This window comes from Pinus tabuliformis, chromosome 6, assembly GCF_031772625.1.
Source record: "Pinus tabuliformis cultivar Carrire ecotype Pingquan chromosome 6, CPIR1, whole genome shotgun sequence".
Classification (NCBI taxonomy): domain Eukaryota; kingdom Viridiplantae; phylum Streptophyta; class Pinopsida; order Pinales; family Pinaceae; genus Pinus; species Pinus tabuliformis.
Window position 1 is genome coordinate 1,469,146,685 of NC_142292.1, and position 20,043 is coordinate 1,469,166,727.

Sequence of the window (20,043 nt, forward strand, 5' to 3'; positions counted from 1 at the left end):
CCAGCATATTGCCTCCATTGACTGTAGTCTTGTGTGGGCAGCCTCTCCTAAGCTAGCCAAAGAGCTGAACAAGTCTACATTGACTATTTGAGGGCACATTTATGACAACGTTGACTGGTTATGGTTGGCTGCAGTATGTTATAGCATTCACTGTTGTTTTGACCATCTTACTTTGACTGTTTTGGGTTGCCACTACTTCTATTGGAGACCGAGATCTCCTAGGTTGTCTTAAGGACATTTTGGGAGCTGATTGATCCCTTTTGCTATTGTTGTTCAAGGGTTTCATCACTGCTGTTGTAAATCACTAATTAGTGATATTGTACTATCTCTCTCTCTTTGCTGAATTATTGAATATAAAAGAAGATTTGATCAAAGGATTTCCCCGCATTGGGATTTGTCCCTGGCTAGCCGCCACATCTTGTGTCTCTTGTCATGGCTTGTTTTCTGTCGATCTTTTAATGTTCTATGTGCACTTTACTTTATGTTTATGTGATTGCTAAACAGTGGCTAATAAGAAGAAAAGAAGTAAACTGCTCCAAGCATAGAACATACCATAATTTAACAATTCGCATACAATATCATAAGCTCAAATTGATTCGATAAGGACCATTTACCATCACTCAGTAAGTGAATACTAGCACCCTTGAATTGTGTCTCCCACCTCAAGTTGGTATTCAAGATACTCTCTAGATCAACCAACCAAAACATGAGTCTTCAGAATTGGAGGAAGACGTTATAGGTATGCATCCAAGAATAACCATTCCAAATTTTTGACCCCATTTGACTGAAGACACTTTAACCATTCAACAGAAGAAAAGAAGCACCTAGCTTGCTAAAAACACACCTTGCTAACTCATGCTAAGTGGTTGTCCCAATATGCTTTCAAGCAATATTTTCCCTACCTACAATAGAAGTCACTAACAATTGCTTCTAAGCATGGAGAAAATGATGAGAATTAGCATGTGACAGGTAGCAATGTACCTTATTCAATATTGTATATCTTTATTTGTAACTCAATTGTCAAGGATAAAAGTTGAAATCAATCACCCACTAATCACTTCATCAATCATTCCCCTAATCATTCCATTGCTTGCTCCATTGTTCCAATTTTGTACACTATGTACTTTTATAAATGCCTAATGGATTATTGAGTGCACAATATATAATCGAGTGAATCTCCTTGTCTTGTCTTTTTCTGCAGGTGTTATATTGCTGTCATCTTCGTGCACATCAAAGCTGCAATCTTTCTAATGTTGTGATGTGAAAAATGGTAGATGTTTGATTCACCAAACCAAAGCAAATACAAACGTTGGTTCCCTAGTTGAAAAGTAATTCCAAGTCATCTTATTGACCAAACCAATGGAGTTAACAAAATTTGCAAGAAGGCAATCCATGATTCTTCACATGTTTTCTGCATTGGACAGAGATTAAGTGTATTGACATATATAGCTCCTATCCTTGTCATCTCAGCGAAGAAAACAGAAATGAAATTTTCAGCATTTGGACCTCTTCGTCACAATATTAGATTCATGTTAGACATAATTGGATGGTGGACCCAAGGAACTAGAAACTTGAACCATCTACGTCTCTACAGAGTCCTCGCTATAAAAAAACCTAATGGATTATAGCGTCTACAGCGTATATAATTGTTGCAACCTTCATGTATTTTGTCTTCTTATGCGAGGATTTCATCCCTACCACATGTGTGCATACATCAAAGTTGCACTCTTCGTAATTTTGTGATGCGAAACATATTAAATCTTCAGCTTCGAAAAACCAAAGTTAATACAAGTTTCTGTTAGTTATAAAGTAGTCCAAATCATATTGTTGACTCAACAAATGGAGTTACCAATTTTGCAAACAGGCAACCCATGACTCTTCACAGGTTTTCAACATTAGACTGGAATTAAGTGTACCGGTGATCATATATAGCTGCTATTCTCATCATCTAAGGGATAAAAAGAGAAATAAAATATTTTCCAGCATTTTAACCTTTATGTCACATTATCATATTCATGTTGAACACGACTGGAATGTGGGCTCAAAGTTGAAAGGACAGACACCTTAACCATCATATTCTCTAAGTCTATAAATATACATGCCAATAAACTTACAAAATCAAACCTAGTATCCAATGCTTGATATTTTGCACCCAGTCCCCAAATTTGAACATTATATCCTCCTTTAAGTGGCCAATTTTTAACTTTAAATCCTCCATTGAGGGCTCATCGTTGAACCTTAAATCCTCCGTCATATGATTCCTTAGACAGTAGACAGAGGCAAGGCACAGACTACAAGCACCTAGCAGAATATACTTGGGTGCAATCTTATTAACCCCACTAAGAAAATATACACCAATGAGAAAGTTCAACACCTGCAATAAAAACCAACAAGTTAATATCAAATGGGCAGGCTTTGAAATAATGGCATCACAAACATAAAGTATCTCTTTACTACTGTGCATTGAAATAACTGAACCACGCAAGTGTACCCAGTGCAATGCCATTAGTGAGGTAACACCCTTAGTGCGTAATCCTGAATCAAATATCTCAGGAAGAAGTACAGACGGAAAAGGGCCAACTCCCAATGAATATGCAACCACATACCTGAAAGAAATAATAAAAAATTCAAAAGAAAAACATTTTGCTAAAAAGTGTTTTTAAAATACACAATAAAGCATCAAATAAAACTTTTCAAGTAAGGATAGCAAACATACGAGATTGTCCCCACAGCAACAATATCCATCCAGTATGATTGCAACGACTTCCAAATGGACAGATAAATAAGCAATATTGAAGCAGCCTGATTACAAGATGAGTAAATGAGATATTCATATAACAGGATCATGAATTAATGTTGCATAGAAAAATAGGAAATCCAACTTTAAGACATTGTGTAATCACAATAACAATTGTTCATAATACTAAAAACAACATCGTAACTTTGGATGCCTTAAGTGAAAGCATGGAATTTCAAAACCGAAGAAGTCCAAACTTGAAGCCAGCAATGATGACTATCAGGAATGGATGTAACTTGTAAGATCCAACGTAAGTCTCACAAAAACAAGTCATTTTGAGTTAACACTGTAGAACTGCTGTTTTATCCATTAGATGACGTGTGGAAAACAAAAGAGATTTGGTTAGGAAGCAGCTTATGAAATAAGATAATTTTATTAAATGCCCAACAGCTGACCACTAAAGTAGGTCAATGTGACTGCTGAATACAATGGTGTCAATACAAAGTGGGAGCACAAAGATGACTCCTATAAAAAGCAAGATGCAGAAAGCAGATTACTGATCTAAGCTAGTGACTGAAAACCTAACTCTAAAAACAGAAAGCAGATTTGGCAGAAAGATGGACAATGTGTTGATTTTATAGTGTCTTTCAACCTGACACCTATCTTTGATCCTTTTCCATTCTTATTAGTATTCCATCGTTCAATAATTATACAGAAAGACATCAACTATATAACACATTAGTACAGTAAGATTATAAAGAGACATGCTCAAGAACACGAGAGTTTCCTGGGAAGACCCTTAAAGGAAAAAACCCAGCAACCTTTTCCAATAGAGAATTCTTTAGTTGAACAGAGACACATCTTAGTCTAACTAGGTCAAACCTGGTCTACTGTCTATCCTCTTAGTCAAGTCACCCGATCCTGTACTTCACTCTTGATCCTGCACTACTCTCTTGATCCTGCACTTGAGTTATAGGCGATCACAAATGTGAGTCATATATTTCCACAAATGTGAGTTATAGATGCCATAGATGTGAGCCATATGCTGCTACAGAAGCGAGCTATATCTAGCCATAGATGCAATCCATAACTCAGAAAAATGAGAGCCTTATCCTTCCACAAATGCGAGCCATATCTCAGAAAAATGCAAGCCTTATCATTCCACAGATGCGAGCCATTTCTCTGCCTCAGAAGACCTTAACTCGTTGCCACAGACCATCGAAGATACCTCAGAGGATGTGAACTACGTCTTGGCTTTTGGGTGGAGAAAATAGGCCCTTTATATAGTTTTTCCTTGGGCAGAATGGACATGTCCCTTGCTGGAGCCGACCTGTCCATTTAAGAAGCTGACTTGATCTCATGGAACTGACTAGAACATTCAAGAAGGCCGACTTGAATAGGATGGGACCAACCTTACATTTTGGAGCCAAAACTTTGATTTCAAATTTCGTCTTTTTGAAAATCACAATGGACCTTGACTCGGAATAACTTTTCTTTCAACTCCTAAGCATTTAAATATACTTTACAAATACATAATGAGTCATGACTCAATTATACATTGTGAAAACCGACCACAGTTACAAAAGTCAACACAATGAGAAAGCATCTAAAATCTAGAGTATACAAATACGACAAATGTATCAAGGTCCACTAGAGCTAGCTCCACTAACATAAGAGGTCGAGAGGAGAAAACCCCAGAATAGAAGACACTTTGGAGGACCTAGAGGAGGACTTGGACTGTGAATTGTGTCGCTCATTGTAAGTTGTCACCCCCAGCTAGGCCCTAGGTGGCCTCGTCTAACTACTAGTATGGAAAATGAACCAGAAATGCCCCTAATGTCTCCACGATATAGGGATAGTCACCTTGGCCTGTAAAGATGTGGAGTCAGAATCAAGGCCATGATCAATCTATCTATTGTTTCCCTTAGTAGATGGGAGCACCATAAAAAAGAAGTGCTTATCTAAGTGGAGACTAGTCTAGGAGGTGGCAAAGAGTATGGGAATAGAGTAGTCTAAAGGCCTCTTGAATGTAGAAGGACAGTCATGCCTAAAGAAACTAGAGAGGGTCTATAGCCCCCTAAATAGGAAATGTAACCTCCCTAGAATCTAGTAATAGATGAGGAAGTGGAAAATGAAGTTCTCCCCTATCTCAACCTCTCAAATATGACACAATTGGCAAATCATATTTGACTAGTCAAGCTAGTACTCCACCTTCATCCAAACTCTATATGAACCCCACTCTAACATTCGAGAAATTTTGAGGTCAAAAATGGGCCTCAAAACAAAAATATACAACCAAAACAACTTTATAAGAACCAATAGTATTCAAGATGATGATGTCAACCATAGGGGATGATTGACCATTTTTGGAGTAAAAAGGTAAAAAGATTAAAAAAATAAAAATAAAAAACTATTTTTCCGACTCATATTTTCAAGTTATCTCCATGTGATTTTACTCAAATTTCGAGCAGGAACACTCATTAGATGTGGAATTTAATTCCTCATCCAAGGAGTAACCATGTTGCATGCTTTCAATGGACTCTGCTACATGAAAAATGAGAAATACATGAAAAAACGTGTTTGCAATCGTGTTTTTTCATGTATTTCTCATTTTTCGTGTAGCAGGGTCCATCAAAAGTATGCAACATAGGTATCCCTATGATGAGGAATTAAATTCTACATCCAATGAGTGCTATTGCTTTGAGTATAACCATAGGGAGATAAGTTGAAAATATGAGTTGAAAAAAGTAGTTTTTCTGTTTTTTCCTCTAAAATTTGATGATATAATCTAATCTTATTTTATTATTTCCACTAGTATTTTATAATATTGCTTAGGAGGCCCATTTTAGACCTCAAAATTTCTCTAATGAACTAACCCAATGGAATATTAAGAGCATGCATTTAGTAACAAAACACGTTTGGAGACCAAACAACGAGTCCATCCTTCAATGCTATGAAGTGCTCAACATATAAAGCCATCAATGAATGTGACTTTCCTAGCAAATTTGTCGAAGTGGCATGTATAAAGTCAATGTTATCAAAACCAAACCATTGAAGAGATCAATAAACCCCCCAAACTAGGAACCAGTCAAAACTGGATTGAAGTCTGTAAAAAAACCGGACCAAAAAACCAGTCAACCAAAAAATACATAAAATATTCAAAGTTTAAAGAAAAACATATATTATCATGTACATCCATATGAAATCAAACCATTTATACACAAATATACAAAAAATTTCATTAATATAGCAAATAAGAGTGCATATAACCAAATAGCACTTAATGCAATACATCTCTGAAACAAAAATATATTAGCAAAGAGGCTTTAGATGGCCTCTAGCGTCAAAAGAAAAAATCATGCTACAACTAATACCTACATATCATCAAAATCATTTCCTATATTGGGATCCTCATCATCAATATTATCACCCTCTAAGCCTTAAAATAAGATAGAAAAAGCTTAACATATCAAAGTGAGATTTTGTTTCAGTGATGGGTACATTTTTACTAGGGTCATCATAGAGGAGTTCAACAATCAATGTCACTAACATCAAGGTGCATTAAGTCTTGGTACTCTTGATTAAATGCTAGTTACATACACTCGTACCCGACAAAATCCAATGGAAACGTTGCAATCCCCCCAATCCTAAAATCCTAAAAACTGTTAATTTTGTTGCATTTTGAGTGGGATCTAAAATTCTGCTTTCTCTATATGAAATCCAATGAGGTTGGGAACCACTCTCAAACATCCTGAAACAATTAGAATCCAATGGAAACGTTGCAATACCCTCAATCCTAAATTCTTAGAAATTGTTAAGTCTGCTGGATTTTGAGTGGGATCTGAAATTCTACTTTCTCCATATGAAATCCAATGAGATTGGAACCATTTTCAAACACCCTGAATTAACGATAAGGTTAAAAAATTAAGTAAAAGAATGAATCCTCTAACTTTAAGAATTTAACATCACCATTGATTACTTATCATTAGTACATACCTAGGATTGAATATTAGGTTTCGCTACTCAAATTATTGTTTTTCTTAAAAAAAATTGCATTTGGAGGGCCTTTGGTTGCATTGTATAAAACATACAAAACAAGCCAGCGTGATGAAAAAGGTCAAGACCCTCAAACAAGTCTGGTTGAATTGCCAGAATTGGAAAAGGTCGATTCAATACCAAATTGGTTGGTTTTGAAACGAAACTAGTTAGTTCGGTATCAAACAAACTAGTTTGGTTTCGGCTAGTCCCATTTCAAAACTGACTGGTTTGGTAATGAACTAACCTTTTCCTATTCCAACCCTCTAACCGGGCCAATATGGGGGTCAAGCTAATCAGATTGACAAGTTCCACTAGTTTCAGTCCAACTCTGTTAATTTTAGATAACAATGGTATGTTCTATGCTTGCAACAATTATTTCAATGTCCTTTTATTAGCTCAATGACAATTCCACTTTAATTTCCAATAGCAATCACATAAACCATTGATTCACATTAACAATAATTGTAGATAGAACACAAACAATAAAATGCAGAAGACAAGTCAAGACAAGAGAACAGATATTTGGCTCAAGCTAGGGAAAAAAACCCCAAAGGGGGGAAACCCTTAATCAATCCTTCTTATTATCAAATATGAAATGTTCAACAGAGAGAGAATATTCAATAGAGTACAATGATGAAAGTCAAAGTCAATGTGACTTGACATTTGTAAAGAATCCAAACCAATATCCAAAGCCAAATCAGATCTTGATGAGAGTCTGCAATTCTGAAAAGTCAATAGTGGTCAACATGCCCTAACCAGTCAACAGTCAACGGTCAACACAGCAATCAAACTGCTCCTCTTGAGCTTGGTCAAAGTTAGACTTTAATCAAACTTGACCTCCAATGTTGGTCAAAGTCAACCCAAAATAGTCCTCCAAAGTCTAGTCAAACATGGTCAAAGGAGATAGAACGTTTGTTGAAATTTTTTGCGGTCAAAACAACAATCCACCCTGAAGTCAACATTGGTCAAAGTGCCCATATTTCCTCGATTTCTATGCCAAGCAACTCGGCCTTCCAAGATTGAACTTTCACTGGTCAAAGTGAGTCAAAACAAGGAAAGAAACTCGATCAAACCAAAGTCAAACCGTTATGTTGCAGAAAGTCAACGCAGAAAGTAAAAGATGCCTCCAAACCTTCGCACGTGTCAAGAAGAATAGACTACCTCATATCTGTACAAATCAATCAATGAAGGTGAGAGAACAAATGATGCGTTGTTGATGTGCCAAATGAGGTTAAGGGTCTCCTTTATTTATATGTGATGGAGGGGGATCAAATTGTCTAATTAACCCCAAGCCAACCTTTGACCAAATGTGCACTTGTGGGCTTGATATCAAAAACATATTTCTCCTCGTCCAAATTCAGTACTTCTAGGATCAATTTTGGTCCCCTCGAAAAGAGGAATTTTATCCAAACATCATCTTAGGTCAATGAATTGCCCAAAGTGGAATTTGGCCCCAGTTGCACATTTTAACACTCTCTCAACTAGGGAGGATTCCACCTGCCAATATCAATCCATCATCATGCCATCTTGATCATCATGTATTATCTTTGCATCTCGTCTCGTCTCTGCTGAAGATTGATATAGATAATAAGAAGGATCGATCGAGAGTGAGTCACAAGACATTACCACTCTCCACTGACAAAAGTCAATCTACATGACCAGGGATAGAACCCAAATCAAACTTGATCCTAAGCGATCAAGTCATTGAACACCATGCATCCTAAACATAGGGAGTACGACAGTACATGATGCGTCCATCTGTAATGCTATGGTCCCTAACCACTTTTCCCAACTCATTGGCCAAATGAGGGGTACTTTCCAAGAGTCCCACACTGCAAGGGTAGGATGTATGTTGGGGCATCCACAAGAGAAGGTGAACCACTCATCCTATGCATATGTCATCAACCATAGGGGAAGGTGAACCACTCACCCTATGCTCAATCATCTAGGGTATATACTCCACAAGGAAAGGTGAACCACTCACCCTATGCTCATATATCTCAAAGAAGTACCCCAATTCCACCATGAGCTCCTAGAGCTCAACGTCCAACTCAAATGGGACCCTTAGGGGAGGGTTTTTCCACGACTCTACGTCTCTCTCAGAAGGCCAAGAACTTGGCCTTCCCTAACAGTTTTGTGAGGATGTCAGCAACCTGTTCATCAATCTTGATGTGTTGCAACCTTATTACTCCCCGTTGTATCATATCTCGGATAAAGTGGTACAAGATATCAATATGCTTGGATCGTTCGTGGAACATGAGATTCTCTGAAAGTTAATCCCACTTTGGTTATCGCAATAAATGACAATGGTATCCAGCATATCCTCAAGTAGCTCACTGAAGAGCTTCCTCAACCAAATAGTTTCACAACAAGCCATACTAGCTGGAATATATTCAGCCTCTGCAGTGCTTAGTGCAACAAATTTTTGTTTTTGGCTCATCCATGGAATTGTAGTAGATCCCAAAGAAAAATAACATCCATATGTGCATTTTCTATCCACCACACTGCTAGCCCAGTCAACATCAGAGTATCCATGTAGCCTCAAATTTCTGGCAGTATATCTTAGTCCATAGTTGATAGTGCCACGAAGATATCTTAGAAGATTCTTTGCAGTAACCCAATGTACATGATGAGGATCAACCACAAATTGACTCAAAGTATTTACAGCGAAGCACATGTCTAGTTGGGAGTTCACCAAGAACATCAAGGCCCCCACAAGTTGACTATATTCAAAAGGATTTGTTGATTCAGCACTTTCGCATAGCTTCTTGAAATTTAGTTCCATCAAAGTAGACACAATCTTGCATTCCCCCATACCACACCTTTCTAACAGCTTCACAATGTATTTCCCTTCAAAAAGGAAAATCTCGTCTGGCTTTTGCCAGACCTCCAAGCCTAGGAAGTAATGCATCAGTCCTAGGTCCTTCAACTCGAATTTCGAAGTCAACTCCCTCTTACATTGATAGATGAGAGGGTTTGTACCATGTCAGAAATAGATCATTGATATACAAGACCAAAATAAGTGGCATGTCCTTTTCAAACTTGAAGTATAGGTTTGGATCAACAAAGCTTCTTGTAAATCCCAGCTCCATAAGATAGTTATCAATCCTCTCATACCAAGCCCTAGGGCTTGCTTTAACCAATAGAGGGCTTTCTTCAACCTACGTACATGTGTCCTTCTATCTTGTACTTCAAACCCCTGAGGTTGTTCCAAGTGGACTTTGTCCTTAAGTGAGCCATGCATCAAAGCAATCTTGACGTCCATTTGATATAGGCTCCATCCTTGATTGGCAGCAAGAGCAATTATGGATCGAATAGTGGTATATCGAGCAACTGGTGCAAATATTTCATCATAGTCCACTCCTTCCTTTTGAGAGAAACCACGACCCACGAACCTTGCCTTATATTTTCAGCACTTCCATCAGCTCCATGTTTAATTTTGTAGATCCATTTTGAAGTAACCACGGATTTGTCCTTAGGTCTAGGCACTACTTCCCAAACATCATTCTTCATGATTGACTCATACTCAACCATCACATGCTTTACAGCTTCTTCGAAAGTGCAAGGTTCATATTGAATGATAGTACTCATGGCAATCAAGCATCCTTGATACCTGTTAGGCCTCTTACTTTCCCGAAATGTTCCTCTTGGAGCAACATGATTTTCAACATCTTGAAGTGTATCCTTGAGCCATAGTGGTCTTTTCCTTGAGGTAGAGGGATCACAAGGAGGTGGATCAAGAGGATCCATCAGGCCATCAACATCGAGCATAGGCTCATCCATCAGAGGTTCTTATTGTTTTTCAGCATCATCCTTCCTTAAGATGGGGAGATCTTTGGCTTTCCCAAGGGTCATGTCTTCATCAAAGGCAACATCTCTACTTACTTCTACACCTCTTTGACCATGTACATAAATTCTATATGGCTTTGAATTTTCACTGTATCCAATGAATACACCTTTCTTCCCAGAACCTTCCAACTTATTCCTTTTCTCTTTGGGCACATGAAAATACACAGGACAATGAAAGATTCTAAAATGAAAAACATCAAGCTTCCTACCAGTGAAGACTTCCTCGAGTGTCTTGAAATCCAAGGCTTGATGAGGGCTCCTATTTTGAACATATACAACAGTGTTAGCAACTTCTCCCCACAAGAATTTTGGCAGTCCTTGATCATAGATCATTGCACGGGTGGCTTCCATAATAGTTCGATTCTTTCTTTTAGCAACACCATTATGTTCTGGAGTGTATGGAACAATTGTCTCCCTCTTAATGCCAGCCTCTCTGCAAACGCTATTGAATTCATTAGATTCATATTCAGTTCCATTGTCAGTCCTTAATATCTTGATCTGCTTCCCTGTTTGATTCTCCACCAACGCTTTGAAAGAATGGAACCACTTAAACACTTCATGCTTCTTCTTCAAGAAAAAAATTCATGTTTTGCGTGAGAAATCATCTAGAAAAATTGCATAATATGTGTATCATCCTAATGAAGTTACAGGCAAGGCACCAAACAAGTCAAAATGGATCAATTGAAGAATATCAGTTGTCTAATGGTCCTTTTGGATGTTTCCCAGCTGCACAACCTTGACAGACTCCTTCATGGTTCATATGAAACTCGGGCATTCCTATGACCATCTTCCATCTTCCCAGTTAAGGCTTTGTAATGTAAGTGGGAAAATCTTCAGTGCCATAGCTCACATTGAATAGAGGTATCACTTAACAAAGCTCCCAAAAGACTTCCACCAACTTGATAAAGACCATCAACCCTAAATCCAAGATTAAAAGCATCTTTGAAGTTTCTAAGCCATACATGTACCTTGCCATCAATTAAAGCTACCTTGAAGCTTTTGTCTTCCATCACAGAAATAGACACCAAATTCTTCTTCAAATCGAGCACATACAAGACTTCCTAAAGATGTATGGTTTGACCATAATTCAAGTGAACAGTAACAGTTCCTATCCCTTTTATGGGGTAGGTGGCATTATCTCTAAGAATAATCTTTAGATTAGTTTTCTTCTCAACTAAGTTTGAGAGAGCTTCCTTATATCCAATGAAATGCCTTGAGGCTCCACTATCAATTAACCAATGATCTAAGGTATCTGGAGGAGAGGCAATAGATAGAGCAGAAATTAGATAGAATTCATCTTGTTTTTCTACAACATTATTTTCATCATACCTGGCATTTCTTGTCCTTTTGGAAGGTTGATTATTTCCTTCTCGAGCAACGGAAGCATTCCTCTTTCCTTTATTGTTATCCTTGTTGTTTCTTTGATTTTTATTACTTTTGTAAATGTTGTTGTTGTTGTCATCCCTTGGAGGATTTTTCTTATGAGGACACTCTCTAGCATAGTGGTCGAACTTGTTGCAATTGTAACATCTTCCTTTGCCTCTTCCTTTGAATCCCTTCTTAGATCCTTGACCATGTCTCCTTGAATTAGATAGACCAACATCATTCCTTCTTTTAGCATGTGCAGAGGAAGCAATAGGTTCATTTCCATTGTAGGACTTATCTCTCTCCATCATCCTTGTTTCCTCTTGAGTGCATTTAGCCAGAAGCTCATCAAAACCATGTATCCTATCATTATTGAGAAGAGTTGTGACAGATGTATCCCATGGCCTTGAAAGACCTCTAAGAGCAATGGGAGTGAATTCCCTGTCAGCAATAACTTCTCCAATATATAGGAGGTCATTCTTAACATGAGTTACTTTCATAAAGTAGGATTGGATAAACTCCCTTTTATCCATCTTGATATCCTTCAGCTTGTTCTTGAGAAAGAGGATTTTATTTGCATTATTCACTTTGAACATCATAACCAACTTATCATACATTTCCTTAAAATGTTCCCAAATCAGAAATATAGGCAACCAAATGCTTTTGAATCGAGTCAATCAAAATTTTCTTAGCTTTGACCTCACATTTTCTATATTTTATCCTAGCAGTAGCAAGTGCATTTGAATGAGGCTCCACCACTTTCCCTTGCACATAGTCCAATACTTCATGCTCCTCCAAGTCAAATCAAGATTCATCTTCCAAGCATGATAATCTGACTTGTCATTTAGCTTATCCTCGGTCTTGAAATATGAAGTAGCAGCCATGGAGACTAGTCCCTGTCAACAAATATCTTGCTGATTTTTTTTTCTCTTGCTTGGGCTTGTCCTCACTTGAGCTCTGATACCATGTTAATTTTAGATTAAAATGGTATGTTCTATGCTTGCAACAATTACTTCAATATCCTTTTATTAGCCCAATGATAAATCCACTTTTATTTCCGATAGCAATCACATAAACCATTGATTCACATTGACAATAATTGTAAATAGAACATAAACATAAAATGCAGAAGACAAGTCAAGACAAGAGAACGCAGATATTTGGCTTAAGCCAGGGAAAAACTCCCAGAGGAGGAAAACCCTTAATCAATCCTTCTTATTATCAAATATCAATTGTTTAGCAAAGAGAGAATATCCAATAGAATACACTGATGAAATTCAAAGTCAATGTGACATGATATTGTAAAGAATCCAAAGCCAGATCAGCTCTTGATGAAAGTATGCAATTCTAAAAAGTTAACAACAGTCAATGTGCCCTAACCAATCAGCAATCAAACAGCTCTTCTTGAGCTCGATCAAAGTCAATCAAACTCGACCTCCAATGTTGGTCAAAGTCAGGCCAAAACAGTCCTCCAAAGTTCAGTGAAACTTGGTCAAAGGAGAGAGAAAGTCTTATGTAATATTTTGCAGTGAAAATAGCCATCCACCCTAAAGTCAACATTGCTCAAAGTGCCCATATTTCCTCGATTTTTGTGCTAAGCAACTCGACCTTCCAACATCAAACTTTTGTTGGTCAAAGTGAGTCAAACCAAGGGGAGAAACTTGGTCAAACCAAAGTCCTCCTGCAGAAAGCAAACGCAGAAAGTAAAAGATGCCTCCAAACCCTCGCACGTGTGAATAAGAATAGGTTGCCTCAAATCTGTACGAACCAATCAATGAAGGAGAGAGAAGAAATGATGTGTTGTTGATGTGCCAAATGAGGTCGAGGGTCTCCTTTATTTATATGTGATGGAGGGGGATCAATTTGTCTAATTAGCCCCAAGCTGACCTTGACCGAATGTGCACTTGTGGGCTTGATATCAAAAACATATTTCTCCCTATCCAAATTCAGTGCTTCCAGGGTCAATTTTGGTCCTCTCGGAAAGAAGAATTTTGTCCAAACATCATCTTAGGTCAATGAGTTGCCCAAAGTGGAATTTGGCCCTAGTTACACATTTTAACAGGTTCTGATAACACGAACATCATTACACTAAACATGTTGCATCCCCATTAGCTAGTCTCATGGGTGTGGCACCTTCCTTGAAGTCTCTCGCACTCCGTGACAACTATTATCACACACACCTATGGATTTATGTGCTTACTTGGGGCATGTCACTCCTGTTGGGAGCTTGAAGCACCTAAACGGGTTATTGACCTCATCATCGTTGGGAACAAGGTTGCTTGGGAGCGAGAGCAGAAGCAGGAAGCGAGAGCAGGAGCAGGGAGCGACATTTTCAAAAGCTCTCGGGTCAGGAGCGATTTTATATAATATATACTTTTATACATTTTGTTGCATATATGTCAACAAAAGCATGTAGAATGATGAATTGGCGATAAAAAACATAAAAACATGGATTAAACCATATAACATCATTCATCTCATAGTTATAATCTTCATCAACCACAAGTCCACAAATTACAAGTTCTCATTTATATAGCATGTAAGGGCACACATAACCAAAATAACATCGACTGCAAACCATCTATGAACCGAAAATACATCAACAAATAGGCTCTAAATGGCCTCTAGCATCCAAAAAAAATCATGCTACAAAAAATACCTACATATCATCAAAATCATTGCCTACCTTGGTATCTTTGTCATTAATATCACCCTCTAAGTATTAACATAAGACAGAAAAATCGTAGCATGTCAAGTCAAGATTTTGTTTGAGTGATGGGCACATTTTTAGTAGTGTCATGACAGAGGAGTTCGACAACCAATGTCACTAACATCAAGATACATAGAGGGCCTGGTGCTCTTGATTAAATACAAGTTCCATACCCTAGTACATGACAAAAATCCAATGGAAACATTGCAATCCCCCCAATCCTCAAATCCCGAAAAATTGAAAAGTTTGTTCGATTTTGAGTGAGATCTAAAATTCTAATTTCTCCAAATGAAATCCAATGAGGTCAGAACCACACTCAAACATCTTGCGTCATTTCAAGGTCATTTTAAAAATTTAAGTAAAACGATGAAAATGAAAGATAAATGAGAATGTCACTTTTACTTTACCATGAATTGCATTTCAATACTAAGGGCATAGGCTTGAATATTAGGCTACCCCAATCCAAAATTCTTGTTTCCAATCTTCAATAGCTCCCTTTATCGCTCCCAAATTGGCAAGAAACACATATTTGTTTAGGAAGTGCACTCCCAAAATTCACTCCCGCAGATGTGCTCCCACTGGAAGCACACTTTGAGAGCGGATTCAAGGCGGGGGGGGGGCTCCCCCGCAACCTTGGTTGGGAACATTGATTCACCTACCCTTGTGGAGATCATCTCTTGTTTGTCAAAATCAATGTGAAATTAGCTCTAAAGTTGAGGTCGAGGACTGTATTTAGAAAATCTTAGCAATATTATTTTGTTTTAATTTGTTTTGGCACAAGTATCAAGCGATGAGAACAAACAACCAGTAGCCTAGACTTCTAAGATGTGGGCTAGTGCAATCTCCTTGTGAATGTTTGCAGATCAAGAAAGTTCAAAATGTTGATGATGAGTTGCTTCAATGTGATCTAGGTTCCTCTCTGTGCGACCTTGCGTGGTAGTTCTCATTCAAGCTCCCCCTTTGTGATTCAACAAAATTGGCAAGTTTAGCACAAACGAATACAACAAGAAGAGAAGCTTTAAACCCTTGCTCATTTCACAAACTACAGTTTATCGCTGTGAATTCCTTCAAAGACTTGATTTTTACAACTTCATATCATTAGAGGCTACTCAATTGCTAGCCTCATGGGCTACACTGGGCTAAAATCGACAACAGGGTTTGAAATTTAAGGATCCTGTCAAATTTGAATTTGGGAGTTGTGACGCTTTCTCTAGTTTCTTTGTTCGGAGAAATTTGACAACATAAAATATATGTTAGTTGCTTCGTCATTCAAGTACCATATAGAATACTTCAAATGGCATAACTATGGACACATAGCTCATGATTGTAGAAGCATGATGAAGTCTTCCATGAAAGAAAACTCTAATATCAGGGATAAAAAGGTTTGGAAAAGAAAGCAAAAACAAAAAAACAAGTGAATGAAGAAATCTCAAAAGTCATGCTGATAAGATTATTTGTGAAGTCACAAGACCATGATGAATCTACATATATCAAAGAAGTGAAGATTTAGAATGATGATCCTGCAGCAAAGCAGGTTCATATATCATTTTAAGCAATCTGGCTTGGAGACTCCCAGTCCTATGAATGTAGAACAGGCGAAGTCTAAGTAGCTACATTTACAAATTTCAATATCTATCCTTCGGGTAGTTTGATTTAGAATGGCAGATTTATAGTGGTTTGATGGTAGACGTAAAAAAGTCATCAGAAAAGTGATAAACATTTTGGACAAATTAGTCAACATTGTGTATAATAGAGTAGTAGACTTGAAAAGCAGAATCATGGACAATTTTGTCGCACTTCAAGATCGAGCTCAGAAGATTTGCAAAAGGACTAGTTGTCATAGAGATGAATTTTCAGTAGAGCACATTGGTAGGTGGAATCAACAAGTCACATAATGGCAAGCCATTAGAGGCACAACAAGACAAGGGAAGAGAAATTGTCAAGGGGAGAAAGGAAAATTGCAAGAAGATAGAGGGAGATACTTTGTCAGGGGGAGTTATGTTAAAATTGGCAACTAGGGCCAAATTCTACCTTAGGACAGCTCACATGATGGAGATGATTATTGCATTGGATTCCTCTTTTCGAGAGGTCCAATTTTGATATAAAGGTCATCTCATTTCGACAAGCAAAAATGGAATTTTGAATTTATTCTTTCTCATGCACAAATTGTCAAGGTTGGCCTCAATCAAATGTAGCCTCATGAAGCCCAATGGATGTGTCTTCTCACCCTCAATGAAGTGTATACATAGGAGTGACCTCTCTCTCATTTGGACATCATCTCTCTCCTCTCTTGACTAGTTCATATAGCTCAAGGACAACCTCTCTCTACATGTGTGGCAAGAGGCCGAAATTCTAGACTATTTTGGATGCCAAAAATTTTAGAGAATAGGGCAGCGTTGACCAGGGTTGACTTCGACTATTTGACCATGCGTTGACTTCGATCTGGAGGGCAAAATTCCGATTTTTGAAGACCACATTGATTGGCACGGTTTTCCAGGTGATTTTTGAAGGTCGCATTGTTGGCACAATTGACTTCAAGACTGCAAAATTTACAACATGGTTTTCTCTCTCCTTTCACTGGTTTTACTGATCTGTTTTGGGCTGATTTTGACTCTCTTGGAAGGCCGAATTCTTCTATTTTTGACCGAGCTTCTTGGAGGACATTTTGGGGTTGCTTTGACCATTGTTGACTTTTTGGTTAGGGCTGCATTGACTGTTGTTGACTGTTGATTGGGCAGGACTGTTTTGGGCATATAATTCTGATATTTGTACTCTCTCTCTACTGAACTATTGAAGAATAATAAGAAAATTTGATCAAAGGGTTTCCCCACATTGGGGTTTGTCCCTGGCATCCGCCATATCTTGTGTCCTCTTGTCTTCGCTTATCTTTTGCGCTTGCTTTTATGTTCTATATCCATTTAGTGTCAATGTGTTTAAGTTAATGTGATTGCTACTAGATATAATTGGAAATTGTCATTGGGTTTCTAAAGGAACATTGAAGTAAATTGTGTTAAAGGCTAAAGAATAGAACATACCATTAAGATATGTAGGGGGAGAAATCAAGAGAAGAAGATCAGAAGCATGGAGATAGGGGAAGCAGTGATTGCAAGGGGAGTATGAGTGTTGCCATCAATGACAAAGCTGGAGATTGTTAAATGGTGTTGTCATTGATGTCAAAATCAATCTTTAAACGCTTTTAATATACGTCAGTGGAATGCACTAATTGGAAGTTCCAATGGACAAGATGCCTCAAAAGGAAGGAAGTCCAAAAGCTTTGAACCCCCTACGGTGTGATCAAGATGCCCCGCATTTGTTGAGGTAAATGAATGGGAAGAACAATGTTTTTGATCACAAGACCATCATCATTTGATTGTGTTCACCTGGTCCTTTCTAACAGTGGGTTACATGTCACGTGGTTCCTCTCGGTTGAGGAGATATGTTCATTTGAAATAAGTGTGCCCCAATGCATGGGCAAATGCCCCAAAGACGGCACAAAAAAAAAAAAAAAATATATATATATATATATATATATATATATGACTCACTCAAGTGCAAATTAAGTGATGATCCAAGTGACGGAAAGGTTGGCTAGCAAGAATTTAAAAGAAAAATAATAATAAAAGTAAGTTGACTAAGTCGGCCTTAAAAATTGGAGATTTATATTTTGAAAAAGGCTTCAAAAGGGGGAAGTTAAGTCGGCTCCATAAAAATTGCTTTTGTGAATTTAAATTTTTGTTTAAAGGTTAGGTTAGCTCCATTTCTAAGGATTTTTTAGGACAAGTTGGCCATACTTTTAGACCCCTTGCAAAAATATAAAGAGGGCATCCTAAGCCCTTGTGAAGATCATCTTTTGATTGTCAAAATAAATGTGAAATTAGATTTGAAGCTGACGCTGAGGACTGTACTGAAAATCTAAGCAGTATTCTTTTGTTTTAATTTGTCTAGGCATAGGTATCAAGCAATGGGATAAAACAACCAGTAACCTAGACTTCTAAGATGTGGATTGGTGTGATCTCCTTGTGAACTTTGGCAAATCAAGAAAGTTTGGAATGTTGATGATGAGTTTCTTTAGTGTGATCTATGTTGGAAAAAGTAACTATGTTCGGTTTTCAATAATGTACTTGAGTCATTATGTAAAGTACTTGTCAAAAGAATAAAGAAAAGAATTTTTATTATTATTATTGTGACTTATTAAAGCATGGGTTTCATGCTTGGGTCACCATGTTTTAAGTCAAAGTCCCCATTGTGGGCTTCTAGGATTTATTCCGGGTCTATAGAATTATTGTACATTTAAAAAGACCCTTCTTGGGCTTTCAAATCATGTAGAAAGGTTTAGTATTAAGTCAAATATGAATTATGGAAACTCCACACCATGTCAAACTAAGGGAAGATCAAGTCGGCCTAAGACCCTATTCGACCCCACAAGAATCCTATAAAAGGAAGCACATCGAATTCATTTGGAGCATCACTTCTCATTCTCTCTACTAGGCAGAAGTGCGAAGTAGGAAGCAGGGAAAGTCTGTTGTCGGGAAGCCAAAGTGAATGCGAGTTTGGGGAAGCCTAAAGAGTCAAGGAAAATCAAAATTTTGGTGGTGGACTCTCTCCATTTCGTGCTCTAGATTAGGAGATCGAAGTCTTCCAAGTTGAAATGATGCCGAAAGTTGTTCGTTGCTACAAGTTGCTGCATAGTTGAAGTTGCTGGGAAAGAGGTCAATCTCCTGGAGGTTGACTTGGTGTGGAGGGAAGGTTTGGTCAAAGTCTAGGGTGAATAGGCTCAAAGAATACTATTGAAAGGGAGAATTACTTTGACTGGGTTTTCCCCTTGAGGGGGGTTTTGCCCTGGCATGTGCCTACATCTTGTGTTCATTGTTTTATGTGTTGCTGCCATTAGTAATTGCTTGATGATCTAAAGAAAGAAGATATAAAGAATCGTAATAATAAGAAACATCACAAGTAATTATCAAGATCTAGAAAATCTTTACTACCTTTCTGATTTTCCAACATGGTATCAAAGCTTTGGTGAAGAAGAAAAAGGCAAATCCATTCATAGGCACTATCTCAGGAAAGGAGTCTATCATATTCAAGAAATATGTTTAACTCTATCAAGGGTGAGAACAAGCTTGAAGGACCATCTAACTTCAGATCCTAGAAGAAGAGGATTGACCTAATCCTCGAGAAGAACAAGGTGTTGGATTTGGTAAAAGGAAATATAAAGAAGCCTACTGAAGAAGCCAATGATGCCGACAAAGAAAAATTCAGAGATCTAGAATTGGTGGCTATGACTCTGATGGTAAAAGGGATAAAAGACAATTTGTTCCATTCATAACTCACATCGATTATGCTC

The 20,043-nt window shown here is 37.7% G+C and overlaps 1 protein-coding gene across 1 annotated transcript in view; it reads right to left on the bottom strand.

Annotated features, from left to right (window-relative positions):
- Positions 1-1,949: 1,949 nt before the first annotated feature.
- The window catches only part of LOC149264184 (plastidic glucose transporter 4-like), a 226,255-nt gene continuing 208,161 nt past the window's right edge, over positions 1,950-20,043 (bottom strand). The window contains exons 11-13 of the mRNA XM_089427620.1: positions 2,717-2,802; positions 2,492-2,606; positions 1,950-2,374 (exon numbers count right to left, since the gene is read on the bottom strand). Coding sequence (XP_089283746.1) covers positions 2,111-2,374; positions 2,492-2,606; positions 2,717-2,802 — 465 coding nt within the window. The 3' untranslated portion in view covers positions 1,950-2,110. The remainder of the gene's footprint in view (positions 2,375-2,491; positions 2,607-2,716; positions 2,803-20,043) is intronic.